The sequence below is a fragment of the Montipora capricornis genome, chromosome 10 (assembly GCF_036669925.1).
Source record: "Montipora capricornis isolate CH-2021 chromosome 10, ASM3666992v2, whole genome shotgun sequence".
NCBI lineage: Eukaryota > Metazoa > Cnidaria > Anthozoa > Scleractinia > Acroporidae > Montipora > Montipora capricornis.
This window is the reverse complement of record NC_090892.1, coordinates 12,373,479-12,390,978: the sequence shown is the minus strand read 5'-3', so window position 1 is coordinate 12,390,978 and position 17,500 is coordinate 12,373,479. Positions and strand designations below refer to the sequence as shown.

The 17,500-nt window shown below is 39.2% G+C and overlaps 2 protein-coding genes and 1 long non-coding RNA gene across 3 annotated transcripts in view; all 3 read left to right on the top strand.

Annotated features, from left to right (window-relative positions):
* Positions 1 to 411, top strand: part of LOC138020311 (GPI mannosyltransferase 2-like) — a 1,197-nt gene extending 786 nt beyond the window's left edge. Inside the window, exon 2 of the mRNA XM_068867318.1 lies at positions 1 to 411. This exon is cut by the window's left edge and continues 639 nt beyond it. Coding sequence (XP_068723419.1) covers positions 1 to 411 — 411 coding nt within the window.
* A 13,186-nt stretch (positions 412 to 13,597) lies between these two features.
* LOC138021440 (uncharacterized) lies at positions 13,598 to 15,368 on the top strand. Its single transcript, XR_011126372.1, has 3 exons — positions 13,598 to 13,662; positions 14,443 to 14,521; positions 15,317 to 15,368. It is a non-coding gene; the product is annotated as an uncharacterized lncRNA (long non-coding RNA).
* Positions 15,369 to 15,682: 314 nt separating this feature from the next.
* LOC138020310 (proteoglycan 4-like) overlaps positions 15,683 to 17,500 on the top strand; it is a 6,794-nt gene continuing 4,976 nt past the window's right edge. Inside the window, exons 1-2 of the mRNA XM_068867317.1 lie at positions 15,683 to 15,728; positions 17,016 to 17,410. Of these exons, the coding sequence (XP_068723418.1) occupies positions 15,683 to 15,728; positions 17,016 to 17,410 (441 nt within the window). The remainder of the gene's footprint in view (positions 15,729 to 17,015; positions 17,411 to 17,500) is intronic.

The window sequence follows — 17,500 nt, the reverse complement described above, 5'->3', positions numbered from 1 at the left end:
AAGTTCTTCTCTGTTGTGATTGCTTTTCTGAAGATGTTACTCTTCAATGGAATTGTGGTGGCTCCATTCATCCTTTTTCAGTTGTATGGATACAAACTGTATTGTTCAGATACTTCATTGGCGAAACTAGCCTGGTGTAACAAGTGGCTTCCATTTCCTTACTCGCACATTCAATCAACCTACTGGGAGGTTGGATTTTTACGTTACTTTGAGGTGAAACAAATCCCAAACTTTCTGCTTGCTTCACCAATGATTGTACTTTGTTTGTGTGCAATACTGACCTACTGTTGTGACCAGCGGAACCGCAATTCAATCAAAACACTTGCTCTTTTAGCAGGAAACATAAGCAAGATGATTTTGCAAGGTACACATCGTGGAAGTACTTTTTTCTCTAAGCAGAGGCAATGTTAACCTTGAATCAAGGCTCCTTTCCTGTTAGTCTTTTTTCCTAGAAAAAAACAAGGTGGTTGCAATTCAAGAAAAATTAGAGAAATTTCTTATGCCCTGTGGAAATTATGGTACTTTTTGGTTCCATAAAACAGAGCTAAACCATTGTGCATTCACATTCACTATACGATTTGTGGCAATCAAGGAGACTTAACACTGTGTCAGCCTGTAGCGAGCATGAGAAAATGGGACTAAAATGGTCCCCACGTGTATTCAGGTCAGACTTAACCAAAACTTACTTTTTCATTTTGACTTACCGGTAATGTGACCAAAATCCCCTGAAATCTTAGTTAAATGAAAAGTGCCCATCAGACTCTAATTGCTGCAAATCATGTGACCAAAAATGGTTAAAATAATACACATGGGGGAGGCTTTTGTATTTAAAATACTTTTTTCCCCACAATATACAAAGAAATGCTTATTAACAAGTTTAATATGCAGTGTGTGAGTGTGTGGGGGGGGGGGGGGGGGGGGGGGGGGGGGTGGGTATTGTTGTATTCTAAACAGACAAATACTTCGTCCTAGAGAGTAAGGCACAATAAAGATCAACTATTACTATTACTTCTGTGACTGTTTCAAAGTGACTTCATGTCGTTGTCAAAAATTCAAGAAAGCTCATGTCATTTTTCACCAATCCATTTAAATTCAATAATTTCTGTAAAATGAATAAGTTTTTTTTTTTAATTTAAGACTAATTTTACTTTTGTACCAGTTAGGCATGCTGTTCTGAATCATGCACTACAAGGCTTTATGTATTTCAGTTTGTATTGAATTGTGTGTACTAAATTGTGTACTAACATGGGATTGTAATTCAGTTAATACATGTAGTTGTGTTGTTGTGGGTCTTTTCTCTGGAGTGCCATTTATACATGAGGATGCTAATTTTCGTAGAGGCTCATATGGTTTGTGCTTACATAACAAAGACAGTAGAAGCCCAAATGGATAAACATCACTAGCTATTGACTGTGAGTGAGTTCCTAACAACTTCAGGAGCTATGTGCTTATGAAATTTTCTATATTTTTCTTGGTCTCTTGAAGACAGCTTTTAGATTTTGCCCTGGCTATTGTTGTAGATTTGCCAAAATCTATGATTACAGGGTGTAAACTGTTATGGGTTTCATTTATGATGACATTGTCACCTTTTAAATCATTGTGCAGGTATTCCTTAGAGTGGGTGTAGTATAAAGCATCTGCACATTCAAACACAATTCTACACCATTCCTTTTGGGGATCATTAACATTTTGTAGCACAAGGGACCTGAAATGTAAGAAAAGCTTACAGTGATTACTCAAAGCCTGGACAAGAGATTGTCTTAACAATGGATAGGAGTAAATAGTTCATTTAAAAAGAAAAGGCCTTCTAGCAGCTGCTGAGTTGCAGCTTTAGTCCCTGAAGATTACCTGGGTGATCCATTTTTGCAAGAACAGATGCCTCATGCTTCAAGAAAGAGGTGAATGTTTACTTTAAATTGCTTTACAGCTACCGTAATTCCCCTGTACATATTCTTTGAGCAAATGCCAAAGACAACCTCTCCATGAACTTCATCGTGGCTTCTACCATTAGTTAAGTAACGTCGACTGATTTGCTTCAAACTAAATAACGTAAAAAAAAAAAAAATGCATAATTAACCCATGGCATCCAAACCGGCCGAAACCGGCCAGACTTAGTATTTCACTCTGTCTAACGCCAGACGATTTTACTCGTCAATGCGGAACCCCTGGGGGTCAATGATTAAGTGATTTGTTAAAATTAACACTGTAGAATGCATTTTGATCAATGTTTTTTATTGTATCCCTCTTTCTTTTTTAGGCCTGGCAAGAATATTTTAATACTGTGACTTAAAAAAAAAAACAAAAACAAAATAAGTCTGGCAATTGTTTCTTTCCTGCCATAAGCTTACCTTACTTCTTTTGGGCAGGTGTGTGTTGGGGAGGGAGGGAGGGAGGGAGGGAACGGAGGGGATGGGGGGAAGGGGGGTGTAAAGGAAATATGCCAAAAAAAAAAATTGAATGTAATTTTTTTTTTTTAAATTAAGTATTGTTGAGTGATAAAGACTAATTTTTGTAGACGAAAAGCTTGCGAAGAGCACACCTGGGACAGTCTTTAAGAGATTGAAGCTGTGTCTCTTTCCATTATTTTTTCCAAAAAAATACCGTTTTCTTCTTGCATCGATTCTAGCGTCCTTTAAATCTCTGATTTGGTGGCTGTAGGTTTCTTAAAGTTCTTTTACAGTTTAGACTTGACCAGGGCACGTTTTTTCCCTTTTTGTTTTGCATCTTATTTTTACGAGCGTTATTATACGTCTTAGTCTTTTTCTGCGTAGTTCCTCGATTGTATTCCTTCTAAATTTCCTTTTGCGAGGTAACTGGCTGATGGCCGGTTTGCACACATAACCTTGTTGGACCGTCAGCAAGTGAATCCTCGCACGATCTGCTACACACTGGGACAGTCCCGTAACTTGACAAATTAAAACATTGATTCACTGGCATTTTCTTCGTATTCGGTCGTGATAGTTTTCATGTGAAATACGAGGGAATGTTTTGCATTTCGCGCCCTCTAGCTATGTCTATCCCATATCTGTCCATAACAGGCAACAATGTCCAAATATGGTTAACATATTAGTTTCCAGTGCCGTTGTTAACATTACGTTCCGATGGAGGAAATCTGGGATCTACAGTCAACACTCATTGAGAAGCATGCGCAAAGGGAGCGTGAATGTGCGGTTGCCATGACATTTTTCAGGTGTGTTGGCATCTAAAAGCGACGTGGATGTATTGGTCTCTGAAAATACATTTTGCTTCTTTACGAGGTTAGAAATATACCTGGGCCAAAGTGGAGGTGCATTTTACTATTTTTGCAAACGTTCGTAATGTATTTTGGGAGGACTTCAGAAGCATGGTAAGCGTAAGTCTTGAGCATACCTTTTATTTAACATATTATTATTATTATTACTCATGCGCAATAAGCGCATGAGGTATAAAATGCCCTTCGTTTCTTGTTTCCCATAGGCAGCCCAAGCTCGCGACACTACAGACAGCCGTTGAGAATTTAAACGCGTTATAAGACTTTGTATGGGAAATAAAATACAGTCGATTGTGAAGCCTAAAAAATGCTCATTTAACTTTCATTCAAGAAAATGAATCAAAGTGACTCACCTCTGTGTATTCTGTGCCTTTTGGAGTTTAGTTTACAGTTTCGGGAAGTCGGTGTTTTCAATGTTCTAAGACGAAGAAAAGTGTGTGATTGCGAAAATGGTGTAAAGGCGGGAGAGTGTGTCAGCTCCTGGTTGAGCTTCAACTGGTCTACTGACATCAAAAAATTCAATGCCACTCACAACATGGCTTCACCAACTTCCTTCACCACCGAAGAGGAAGTCTGCAATTTTTTTCAGGTGTGTTTGGTACGCATGTGGATACTTGAGGATTACTCTGTGTGGGATTATGGTGTTCTGTGCGGGAGGCAAGCAGCGTGCTAACTTCCTAAGTCTGGACTGTTGCTCTTTTAATGTGTCTCTTTGGTTGGTTTCCTCTCTGCTTGCATCCTTATGATGCCAGGGGTTATTATCTTTCCAGGTCTTCTACTTGATGTTGATGTAGAGATGCTTGAAACTGTATTGAAGTGACATAATTGTTTTTCAGTATTGGTTGACCTGCAGCAGATAATACGATGTTGGAGAAGAGCATGTGTAACAAAAGAGAGTGTAGGTATCGCCCATAAAACGTTTGCTCTGAGAGGATCTGAGGCTTTCCAATGACTTCTTCACATGCAATGGCATGGAGAAAGGTCTAATTGTGAAGTTTCAGGATGCTTCTTGGGCAGTGCTCCTCTGGTCTTGCATAAAGAATCCTGGATATTCTGTCAAGGTATCCAGAAGGGTTTGTACTTTATCACTCACAAATCCTGCACATTAAACAGTCAAAACAATACACACAGTTACAAGTGGACAATCAACATCAACAGATTTGATAACCTGACCATGCTCAATTTAAGTACCTGATTTTCTTACATGGCTGCCTTATTTGTGAAGACTAAGACCAATCAGAGATGTCTCTAACTTTTAAATGGGGTTTGGAATTAGGACTAGAGTAGCCACAGGTTAGTGTCATTCTTTCAGTGGGAAATGGCAGTATTGGATGGCCCTGCTAATTCACAAAATTTTAAATTTATTTTTAAATGTATCACATCATTCTATTAAACTGTACATGCACATTGTAAATTATCCTTATGTCTCATACGAAACATAATTTCTTGGGTACTCTAAATGCTTTTCTTAAATCTAAATCTGGCTAAAAGCATGTTCCATAACTGCGCAAGATCAGCTGCAAGAACAATATGATAAATAGAGGATATTACATGGCCATGCAGGGATACCAATTTTATCTTCGAGTGCTGCAAGTATCTCTCACGAGTGAGCGAAGCAAACGAGTAAGAGATATTTTCAGCACGAGAAAATAAATTCATATCCCCAAGCGGCCATGTAATGTTCTGTTTATTATATAGATATTGATGAAATGTTTAGATTTAAAACAACTTGTTTTATTCATTTTCGAAATGATGAAAAGGTGGTCACCAACTGCTAAACCACGCATGTTGTGTAACATAAGTTATGAAAAACGAATCATGATAATGTCAAATTTTGCAATAAAATGTTAATGTAGTAGAGAAGAATTATAGCACAAAAGTATCTTAAAATGAAGAGAAAAGCTCCCGTTTTATTGGGTAATCATGTTGGTCACCATGACAACAGCTATATCCTCACATGATAAAAATAATATGTTCACTGTGGGGCGGTGAAGATATGATTTTTTTAGTAAAAGGAGAAATCCTGGTATTTCATCAATATCTATATAATAATATAAAATTATTGCCTTTTTGTAAAAGAAAAAATTGAGATCCTTAAATGTTACCTTTTAGTTGTTTAGCAAGCACTATAGACATCTCTCGGTAGTCTGAGCCACGAAGTTGGTCTTTTGTTCCTGCCACTACATGTAACTCGACTGCTTTTCAAATAATGCCTTCTCTTCATCAGGAAGGTCAGCAACTATTTCAGTGACAACATTAGAAATGTTTCTTTGATGTTGTGCAATGGCTCTGTAGGCAGGACTTCATACATGCCTAAAAAAACCAGCAATAATAAAAACAAATACAGGTAAGAGATTGGCTATCTTCAATTCAGACAAGTATTTGTAGTATTTATAGTATTTGTATTTTTAGTGATTCAATTTCATGCTCTTAAGCATGATGGGAATTTCTCATTAAGTTAATATGTATGGCTTTATTAATTTTAAATGAATGCATGGTTGTGTACCACAGTAACATCAAATTGTTACTTATGTTACCCTTTTAATCATTTTTTTTACATATAAATTAAATGCAGGTAATAAAAAAAAATATTATTTGTTAAAGATTCTGTACCTAAGTTGATATCTTCCATGCTCTTATCCTGCTCATTGATCAGCAATGCAGGCACTCTCTGTACACCCTTCAGCTGTTCCTTAAGTTTCTGCTACAGATCTTTCTTTAATCCTTCATCATTCAATCCTCTTGCTAAACATTCTGCTCTCAGCTCTGCCACACAGTCATGTTTTGGAAGAGCCTGATTCCTCCATTTCTTTTGTTTCTCCCAGCTGGTCCAGCCCGAACTATTTTAATGTAATCTGCTAAGGATAGATGTGGGGACCTTAATTTAAGCAGTATATGTAAGGTCACGATATTGCGCGTGAGTCTCCGCTAGAGCCACTGCAGCCATTGTTGCCTCCCCGTTGCTCACCACTTTCAAATTGCTGCTCTGGCCCATCGCCATGGAAGAAGCGCAAGATGTCTGTCACTGGGCCCCCTTACTTGTCAGCAGGTTTTTTTGCAGCTCATCCAAACATTGCGTCTTTTCTCAATGTAACCCAACTGCTCGACTTCTTTTCCACTGCACCTTGCAAGGATGTATATTTGGAGCTTTTCAACTAGTGTGGGAACATCAATGACACCATATCCCTTGTCTTCGTTTCTGCAGCTGTATAAAAAAAAAAGCTGGATCATACACACACTGACTGAGATATCAGAGGTGGCCATGGTTCAATGGTGAACCATCCCCCCCATACCATCAAGTGTGTCTGGTTCTCTCAAACCTCATCAGCCGTTCCTTTCTCCGCTCTGGAGTGTCTCCCAGATGGTTTCTCATCACTTTCAGCCGTTCCTTATCTGCTCATCGCTCATTTGCTCATACTCCTGGTTGGTATGTCCTCTCACTATCCCAAGCTGTTCACACCTCTCCAGTTCCCTTTTGCTGATTTCTGCTAAAGGTATTTTCCTTCCAGAAACGGTGAAAAGTACTTCCTTTAAAGTGCCATCACTGTTTAGATTAGTTTCCTGTACTGCTTGGGCACCACCAACTCACCAATTGTATACTCTCCTGCCTCACGTTTGACCTAAAATAAACGAGAAAACAAATTAAATTTAAACATAAATAACTTATATTTGGTAGCAACTTAATTCTCTGGGGGGAGGGGGCTCTCTAGTACACATGACTGTATACTATAGTTAAATAATTCAATCCCTGAATTTAATTTTTTTTTTATTTTAAATCTTCAATTTTGGTAATGGTATTGACTTTTTATACATATCTTATTTCAATGATCTTTGTGTTTAAAAATGGGTGACTTACCTTGAGTGTTTTGATGATTTCTCTGTTGTTCTAGGTGTTGGAACAGTGATCTCTCCTCCAAGCATTTTATTTAGCCTTCGTCTTGGCTTTGCTGGCCCTTTTGCGGAACTGCTGATAGCGCTGCAGGTTCACCCCCTGTTCTATCAGGTACTCTTTGACAATCATGTTACCCAGTTTTTTTATCTCAAGACCATGTCGCCTTGCCAAGTCTGAATAATTCATCTATGAAAAAAAAAAAAAAATATAAATAATCCTTCCTGTTTAGCTTTGAGGCCCAACAATATAATAATAGAAGTTTTTAAAACCATGCCATGTGGTATGCTCAGCTGAAATTGGGGAGGGGCTTGTGACTAAGAACTTCTAAAGTTATTAGCTTTTGAGGGCCCTCAAGGCATTTTTCATGAGAAAATTATTGTAGTGTAGGTTGTAGAAATAAAGCATCTTTGAACTTCTCACAGGGGTAGGGTATGTGTATGCATGCACATAAATGTGTGTTAATGCAGGGAAAAGGGTGGGGTTGGCTGCAACCCCCCCAACCCAGGCCTCCCATAGGTGTGCTCCTTGAATCTGATGCTTTTACCTAGAGTTAGATACTGTTATTTGAAAAAATACACTCACCTTTTCACCATCTTCCATATTTTGTACTTCTTGTGGGAGGTTTTTCCTCTCAAAGTGGACTGAAGCTGGTGATGATGAATGGCGCTCGGGTTTTCTTTCTCCAAGGTTTTCCTGGTTCTTACGTTCTGAGCCCTCAGTGATGCCTCAGTGGATGATTCAAAGTGGAGAGATTGCCTTTCTCTCAACCTCTGGGTGAACGACTGCCTTGTTCCAGCATCACATCACAGTCTCTCTCTAGCCCACTGATCCTGAATTTAATTTTTTTTTTGCGAGGCGAGCTTTAATTTCTCTCGACGTTCACGTTTTTTTTTTTCCATCGCATCTTTTTTTTTTTGAAGGTTAAGTTGCCTTACTTTCGTTGTGCTTAAGCAGTTTGGAATAAATGTGTTTGACAGCAGATTTTATGGCTGTTTCGTTTGGTTTAAGTTTGCTTTGTGCCTTCAAACCACTTTTATGAACTATATCTTGCACAATTTTTTGAGGCTTAACAGTATCTCCATTAGGAAAGAGAGTATGGATGGCGAAATAATGAACTTGGCAACCCCCACAATTTGAAAATGTATGCTGCTTTTTCTGTGACATTGGAAGAACTTTCCAGTTTGCAGCCGAAAATGTGTTTATGTACTGTGATCGGCTTTTGGAATTCATCTTCCGGAAAGAGCTGTAAACTGCTTTAGACTTTTTGATATAAGTCGAGCTTTCGACGGCAAAGATGTCTCGGCTGTCCTCTTCGAAGATTCCAAGGTAGTTCTTCCATCTCTCACCAGGGTCAATCTCAATCGAACTGCTTCCAACTTTATGCCAGCTCTCCTTTACAGCAACTCTTGCAAATCCACAATTAAACACAACGACATGACTGATCCACACGACTGCACTGGCGCTATGATTCGTTTTTACTGCAAATGTTGTTAACGATCGCGAAGTATTTCGTGAAGAGTTTCTGAAGATATCGTTCTGCGTATGCCGCGCTATTTTTCGACTTTGGCGCAAAAATGTTACACATGTAATTTTTTTTGTTATATGATACGATTTTAGGGTAGAATAGCAGATGTCATTATTTGTTAAGCCTTTTTATCGAATCAAAGAGAAGGGAAGCTGGTAATAAAATCTTAGTTTTATTACTTTGAAGTTGATCTGTCGGTCAACTAAACGTATAAAATTAACGTAAGAAAAACCAAAAAAGGGAAAAAAAAAAATCCATCGTAATCATACCAAGTTTCCCGTCTTCAATCTTAAAATGAGCTGGTTGGGATTTGGTAATGTTTAAGCCTTCAAATGACCTCTTTCGATTTCTTGAAGTCACCTTGGAACTTTGTCCTCCATATTGGAACTTTGCGCCCTTGCCACATGAACACACAGCGGCTTTCTTACTGAAATTCCCATTGGCTTACTCTGAGCGATATTTTTGTAACTAAATGCAAATGCAACTATAATGTTTGATTTTCTTCACCACGGTTGGAACCACGAGTGCAACTATTTGTGCTAAAAAGTTTAAGAGAATGGCGTTGTTATTGCAAACCAAAACTCGATCTAATCCACCTCGGACAGGGATAAATTTTGGCTGGGATTCCAATAAAAAATAAATGGTATCTCATCTATTCATAGACATAGCCATTGTTGCTTTCCGACTTTCTGTTTGTTTAGTGGTGGGAATTTGCTTCAGAACACAACCAACCAACGAATTTGGCGCGTAAAGTAACCGTTGCTGAAGGTATCATATTACTTTCCGGTAAATTAGTAATACAGGCTTAGAGGGCTGCTCCTAATGCACCTTTCTGCCAAGTCTGAGAAAAATCGGGTGCAAACTACTTAAGTTTTTTGTTTTTTTTTTTTTTTTTTTTTCAAATGCTGGGTGACCCAGGCCTTAATTTCAGTTGAGTCACAACATCTCTAAGGACATGCAACTAATAATTGCTATCGAAACAATTTTTCCAACAGACTCTATCCGTAAGGCAGGTAAGGCCAGGGAAGCTTTTTTTTAAATTTCAAAAGGCAGCACAATTGATCCCAACGGTTAATATATCCGCCAAGAAACGTATAAGATTTCAGTTTATTATTTTTACCGTCTTTTCCGTTATTTTTCCGTTACTCTTAGTATTTGAATTCAAATTTGCTGCTGTTACTACCATATTTTATCACATTTTTTTTTTTCAGTATTACGTCAACATCCACTTACTATATATGTGTACACAGAAAAGCAATCCAATGTAAACTCATTCTACCTGAAGAAGGCTGGTTTCGCCAGCCGAAAATAGTACACCACTTAAATCAAATCTACGCTGTACCGGCTCTTGCTCAAAATATTTACCTTCTATATAGCCCATATATGGGACTCACTGTACCCCCCCGGCTTTAAGCCAGACAGACATTAGGGTTTGTAAAGGGACACTGTCACGGGTTGACATGCGCAGTAGCATTCACTCTCTCCGAGACTTGTCACGCTCGACGACCGCCATTATGGAAATATCGGTAAGTTGAAGAATTCTGCATATATTTTGCATTAAATCAAGTTTATCTAAAGCAAATGCTATCTTCATCTGAAGCAAATTCCCCTCTCTGTCTTCGACCTTTCGTTTTCGCCCTGAGTTGATGCGTTTACCGACATGTCCGGATCCTCCGCTAGACGCATTTTTGAATTTGTGATTGCTAGTAGTAGTAACTTGAAAAAGTCAGGCTGACTTTTTCAAGTTTCGATCACCTGCACGAGCATGCGCAGACCGTGACCGTGTCCCTTTAAGGCTAAAACTGATTGAATTCATTCATGTCATTTGCTTTGTGACTTGCTCAATTTTGAACCTAAGCGGATTCAAAAGTTAAAACCATCTTCCTTCACGAATAATTCAAGATATATCATTTACTTACTTACTTTCTCTATGGTTAAGAAAGAAAAGGAGGGAAGTATTTTTACAGTTGGATCACACAAGAAACAAAAAATAATTATTACACCCCTCAAGCTAATAAAATAATTGCATGATGAAGTTTGATATCCGGAAAAATCAAGGTCGAGGTAAGTGTTATCAGCCGAAGCCGAAGCTGAGGCTGATAACACTAACCGAGACCTTGATTATTCCGGATATCACAAAAACTGAATCTAATAATTGTTTTATTATACATTGTTTTGAAGAAAATAAACGACAAAAAAAAATTATCGCAGCAATCACAGTTTATAAACACATTGCTCTTGGAAATCATGCATTGCGCGCGCAAACCTACAGATTATTAATCAGTAATCTGTAGGTACAATTAGTGAATAAATCTGTAGGTTGCGCTGTTTCCCAGAATTAACTGTAGGCTTTTAGCCAATGAGAAGACAGATGGTGACTACAATGTATAATAATGTTACTTATTACCTTGCTACACTCAATTGAAAACCGCTCGCTCTCTCTTGGCTGACTGATTTAGAAAACGACAGGCTTGTGCTAATGAGGGCCCATAAATGTAATCAAAGATTCCCCCCGCATTAACAATTTCAAGGTGGCTCGATCGCTCGCACGTTTCAGTGGTTGAGTTCCTTGTTAAACCTGAATTTGATTTTGAGGTTGTTTGGAAACTGCTTAAGCTGCCTTCTTCACAGCGACAGTAATTTTAATTGAAAAAAGAAAACCCCCATTAAGGTGGCTCTAAAGCAGTTTCCAACACTTTCCAAGTACGTCGATTTTTTGATGGGTCATAATTACTACTCTTTGTCAATTGATGCTACAATTATGGTATCAAAATACTGCCCAATCACTAGCAAACACACGTTTGTATTATTTGTTGGGACACACTAGGTTACCATAACATACTAGCACCTGCTAAAAACACCCTTAATTTCAGCTTTAAGCGGTATATTTAAAAAACGGCACTGTGAAATTTTTTCTTATTACAGAATTTTTGATTAGCAGGATAAGATGTACTTTTGACAAAGTTTAAAAAAATTCTGTTCATGGTGTTCAGTAGCCACCTAAAAGTTTGAGAGCCATCTTAATTTTTCGAAAATTTTAGGTGGCTCTGAACCCCATGTACAGAATTTTTTAAACTTTGTCAAAGTTGCCTCTTATCCTGCTAATCAAATACTTCTGTATAAGAAAAAATTTCACCGTGCCGTTTTTTAAATATAAGCGCCTTAAAGCTGAAAATTAAGGGTGTTTTTAGCAGGTAATAGTCTTGCTCATTGGTAACCTATTGTGTCACAAAAATACTACCAAACGTGTCACCAGTGATTGGGCAGTTTTTTGATACCATTGATTGTAGCATCAAACTGATGAAGAGTGGCTATAATGACACATCCCGCCCCACGCGCAAATATAAGTCTTGGAATGTGTTGAAAACTGTTTTTGAGCCACCTTAAATACATCTTATTGAATGATTTAAACATATACTTACGCGCGGGATATTTGCAAAGTTGCGATAGCGTAACGAGCAAGAGTCCGCACGTTTTAAATGTTTAAACCATTTTAATAAGGGATTTATTATTCCACTATTACGCCTATCCTTCTAGTATTTTGGCTTCTTTTCCCTGGCACTGACGGAGAATCGTATCGATTGCGTAATGAGGCTTGGGCGAATGACGAAAACAACAAATAGATGAAAACCATTCAAATGTCCTTTATTTGGATTGGATAACGAAATGGCGAGTGACAAAGCGATGACCAAGCTAATTCCTCAGGCTTTGGCATCCCGTGTTGAAAACAGTTTTCTTTCATGGTAAAAACTCTCGTTCCGTCCGTATTGGCTCTGTTCTAAAGCGGTCAAAACCGGGACACTGCAGTGTCTTACCGTCTCATATTTTGCGCGTTCTCTTTTGACCAAATATGGTAAAATGGCGTAATAAGTGGAATAATTGAACATTTTTCCATCAAATTTATATTCCGATAGGGAAGCAGGGTTACTGCCAACGGTTTAATAACATACCTGTGTTAACGATTGAAAATGATATATGAAATGAATCATATATTGAACGGCGGATATGAAATCAAATGAAGCTGTGATCCTCGCAGTTATGAACGCAATTTTTTGGAAATTGCGAAGAGAAGCCTGAAATTCCGGACTTTTGCAACGAGGTTTGAAACCACGTGATCACATCGCGATACTGGTGCTACGTCCCCGGCCACCAAAAACTGAGCTATGAAGCCTCTGATGTTGGAAGCTGTTCATTTGTGGGTTCCGATGGCCCCGTGATGAATGAATCAACGATTGAAATGATATATTGAAATGAACACCTCTGTTAATTTTGTTAATTAAGACGACAAAGATGAAATTGCAACCAATCCCCCAAGAGTACTGACAATCAACACTTCAGTCCTGGCAAAGTCTTGTATTACGGCTGCGCAGAGCTAAAAACCTCAGATCACAGGTAAGCGAAAGCTACAAGTAAACGATCTTTTGGTATGTAAAACGACATTTTAAAGTGGTAGGAAGGTTACGTTTTTGCAAACGTTGGCCGTTTTGCGACCTGCTCCCAAGGGTCTGACCCGAAGGTCGTCGGCTCAATCCCCACCTGTCCTTGTGTGGGCCCAATTCCATTAGTAGCTAACGCTGACATGGTTTACATGGATAGAAAATAGCACTTCACATTACCCTCCACTAGTTAATTCTTTAAACCCAGTGACTCCTAGAGGTTCCCCATTGACGAGTCTGGCGTTAGGCCAGTTTAGGTCGGTGTATGGGTGAAAGGGTTAAAGTGGTAGAACTTGAACCTTCGTTTAGATCCTACCATGCAGCATATGATGTACGTTCAAATTTACCCACAGACCAGTTGTAGCCCTGATAGAAATCGAAATACAGAAAGTAGACTGGGCCAAGCAAAATAAAGTTCATGACACTGTTATGAAGACCATGGGACCCGCTGATCCTACCATCGTGGTCACCAGTGAGGACAGCGAAACGACGTTGCTGGCATTGATGTGTCCGAGCTTCTTGATGTCGTAGAGCCTTATGGGACGGTGGTTTTAGTAAGGTGAGGTTTCAACAACTAATGATTGGGTAAGGTTTTTTTTTTTCTGAGAGATACGTTAACTGTTAAATTCATTTTCAGTTCCTGGGATCGTGTCGTACCTCATTAAACAGGCTTCAGGATTGGCCAAAAGAACAATAGAACGAACGAAGATAACGATAGATTTCGCACAGAAAACAATAGCAAGTACGACACCATACAGCAATGAAATATAGTGTTCAACAAGAGGTACGACCCTACCCAATTCCTGGCGCTTACGGGATGAGGAAAAGCCTGTAGATAGAGCGGACGAACAAGCGCTTTTTGAGTGACGGATTGCATCCGGAATTGTGGCGTTTTCCTGTGTATTGACATGATCCACCGCTCCTGTTTTGCTAAATGTTTTTATCCCTATGGAGGTGATTTGCTTGTGAGGTTCTGTCCAAAAGGCAACTTCCGGTTGGCTTTCTTTACATGGGTACCTTAATAGGGAGAGCTAGAATCCACTCGTGCGTGCAATAGTTCAGGGATCTGCTATGTTGAGTGGGGCCATGCGAGGTGAGCGGTGATGAATAAAGGCCTTGTTCTTCCTCCAATCCTTTCCCTCCCCTCCCCCTCACCCTCTCTCTCCTTGTCCCCTAATTTATTTACTTTTGTTACTCTGCATAAATTTCATTCCGCACAATTATGCAAGTCCGCAAGTCATGCCATTCCTCATGCAAACTTGCGCTCCTTTTACACTCGCCATGCTCCTTCATGTCAGTGACGTTGCTTTGTTTGTCGTAATTTTTGTAAAATTGGAAGGGTGGTTGACAATGAAATCCTGCTCACAATGGACGATGGTCGCAGTGCGTTAAGAGCGCTGGAATTGGACGGAAAGGAGGTAACGAAATTAGGAGACGTAACCAAGGGTTGAAATTTTTTTCAACCAATACCAATAGCCCATTTCCGAGTTGCTGCATGCCTCAGTTTCAAAGCGAGTGCTGGTGCACAACCATTCAAATGGAAATGAGTTGCGTATTCTTATGCAAATCAAACTCATTTCCCTTACAATAGTTGAGCACCAAGAGTCACTTCGAAGCCGAGACAAACAGCAACTCGGAAATGGCCCATTCAGGCTTAAATGCCTTTTAGATTTATTATATTACTGTTTTTACTGTATTTTTGTTTGACTTTGCTCTTAATTTAAATGTAGTTATTGTAAAACCAGTACTCAGCTGTTCAAAACCAGATCAATAACGCTATCATCCTTGATTAAATACAAACCTAGGATTGAATTTTGCCCGCCAAAAATTCCTAAACCTTTTAATTTTATGCTGAATGAAAGCAGGCAGGTTAGACTGACAAGTTTGGAAGCTAAAAATCTTGTGGAACCTTTTTCTGATCAGAAAATAACTGCAATTTGAGTTTCCCGTAATTCAGCATTAGCTTAGAATACCAAAAAACGTTTCGAAGCTTGTCTGTTTAGCAGATTCGTTTCCCCTTGAAATCATTTGAGCTCTCTGTCAAAGATGTTTCAATTTACCTTAGGATTTTTGCATGCAGTACAAAAAGGTGTCAGTTTCTTGCAACTTTAAGAAATTCATCGGCCTAGAAACAGAAACAAATATAAAAAAAGTGTCTACAAAATATTCCTTAAAACGTTGGTTGCAATTAATTGCTGTTGTGTTTTGTTTAGGTATCTGGCAAAACTATCCAAGTTCACCTAAAATCTGAATCTCTTCTGTCCAAACTGACCTTACAGTTCAAACCCTTGTTTCAAAAGATTCATCATTCGTGGATCCTTCGGAAGGGCTCGACAATAGTGCGTTCTCGCCGGTAAGAAGTCGTGCCTTATCGGATTTATTGGCTTCCCCAACCGAGAGGCATTCTACTGGATTGCCTGTGCTGGAACCGATCAAGATTCGATCAACTGAAAATGCCGAAGATGAAAGTTCGGAGAGCGATCCCGAAGACGAAGAGACCGAGATAGTCAACGATAGCGACAGTGAACCCGAAGCAGATCGTGAGATCAAAAGGACTGGACACCACCACGGAAGCAGTGATGGTAGGAATTTCCGTTCTGTGGTTTATTGCGAACCTTGAAAAAAGTTAGAAATTTAAAATAGAAAAATAGAAAACTGAAACAAAGTTATTAGTTTGCAAACATTTTGGGGTCTTTTTAAGTAGCCTGACTTCGCCGTTTTCACTGGCTGAAAAGATTGTATAAAAAAATCCCTCTCTCAAAAAGTACGCGCCTTATGGTTGGCCGTCTTTTACACCACGGCTTGTCTAACTTTTTGGCGTGCTTCACCACACGATTTGATTTAAAAGATCTTAGTGACTTCTTCTACATCTACATGATGGGGAAGGGGGAGGGGGGCTGCACCTGCACCTGCAAAGGGATATACCCATAACTGTAAGACTTACTTATGAAAAAGGGATAAATTAATTAATTAATCACTAAATAAAAAATTCAAAAATTAATTATAAATTTCATTCTTAATTATATTGTAAATATAAATGAAGCCCTAATTAAAATTAATCATTCTAATCTAATTGCTTCCTTAAGAATGGAGTTTTCCTATATCTAAAACATTAATTGCAGTGAGTTCCATTCTTTAATAGTTTTACAGTAGAATGAGTTTCTGCAAGCTTCAGTGTTTGGTTTCAGTTCAATGAACTTGACTTTGTGGAAGGACCGTAGTTGACGATTGCGCTCTTTTAATGTGAGCTTAGGATTTCCATTGCTGATTCACCATGAATGGCTTTATGGAATAGCCTGAGGCGAGATGTTTTCCTTGTTTTCTGAAGGGGAGGCCAGTGCAGATCGTTGAGTAAATTTGTAACAGTTTCACGAGCGCGCTCCCAACAAGAATATTACTATAAATCACGTCTCCTTGTTTTTTGCAGTTCAAGTTATCACCCTTCTGCTTCTTCACTCGAGCCACAGATTGAACTTAAGAAACACGGACCGTACTTTGAAGCTGTTTAACACCTACGACGCTAGCATAAGAACAATTAGTATTTACACTAACTAACTGCAAGTTAATGCGTCAGCGTGTTGCTTCTGCTTTCTTTGTTTCTGTAAAACAGCCTTTGTAGTTCTGCTCTCCAACTCGGTTTGCAAGAAGTATGTATGAAGTATGTTCCAGATGAAAGATGTAAATGACGAAAGAATATCAGTAGCAACATTCAAACCATCTCATGTTTGTTGTGCTTTGACAAATTTCCATCTCATCCCCGGTTGGGAGGGGGGGGGAGGGTGTATGGGTGGGGTTGAAGTTTAACTGGATTTGCAATTTAACCAAGGTTAGCTATTCTTTATTGCCTTTTTTGAAAAGGAAAAAAACTCTTCTCTAACATTTGTGTCATTCGTCAACTATATTTTGAAACAGATGAAGAACCCGAACAAGAAGAAAGGAAGACGGTACCTAAGCGCCCTCCACCTCCGAGGCCGGCGGCCGTAAGACCCAAACCGGCAACCAAGGTTCCTTCTCAGTTACAAGCGAAAATAGAAAAAGAGGCCCTTGTAGGTTCAGGACCTGTAGCCGGGGGCCAGTCTGTTGAACCTGGTAAAGCACTTGATGATTTTGATCCATTGTCAGAAGACCCCACGAAACAGGCACAAAAGCCGAGCAGACCGGCTCCGCCCAAGCGACCTGCCCCTCCCAAGAGGCCTTGCGATACTCCAAAAGCACCCTCCATTTCAGCCCCAGTTCCTTCTCGAGTGAATGCCAAACCTAAACCCAAGGTTGAAGTCATTCATGCTACAACCAAGAAAGGAAAGCAGGTGAGGGTGAATATTAGGTGCTGTTTTCTTGATTTTCTTCAACTCTATAATACTCCGCGTGCCATATTTAAGTTTGCTTTAGCCTCGTGT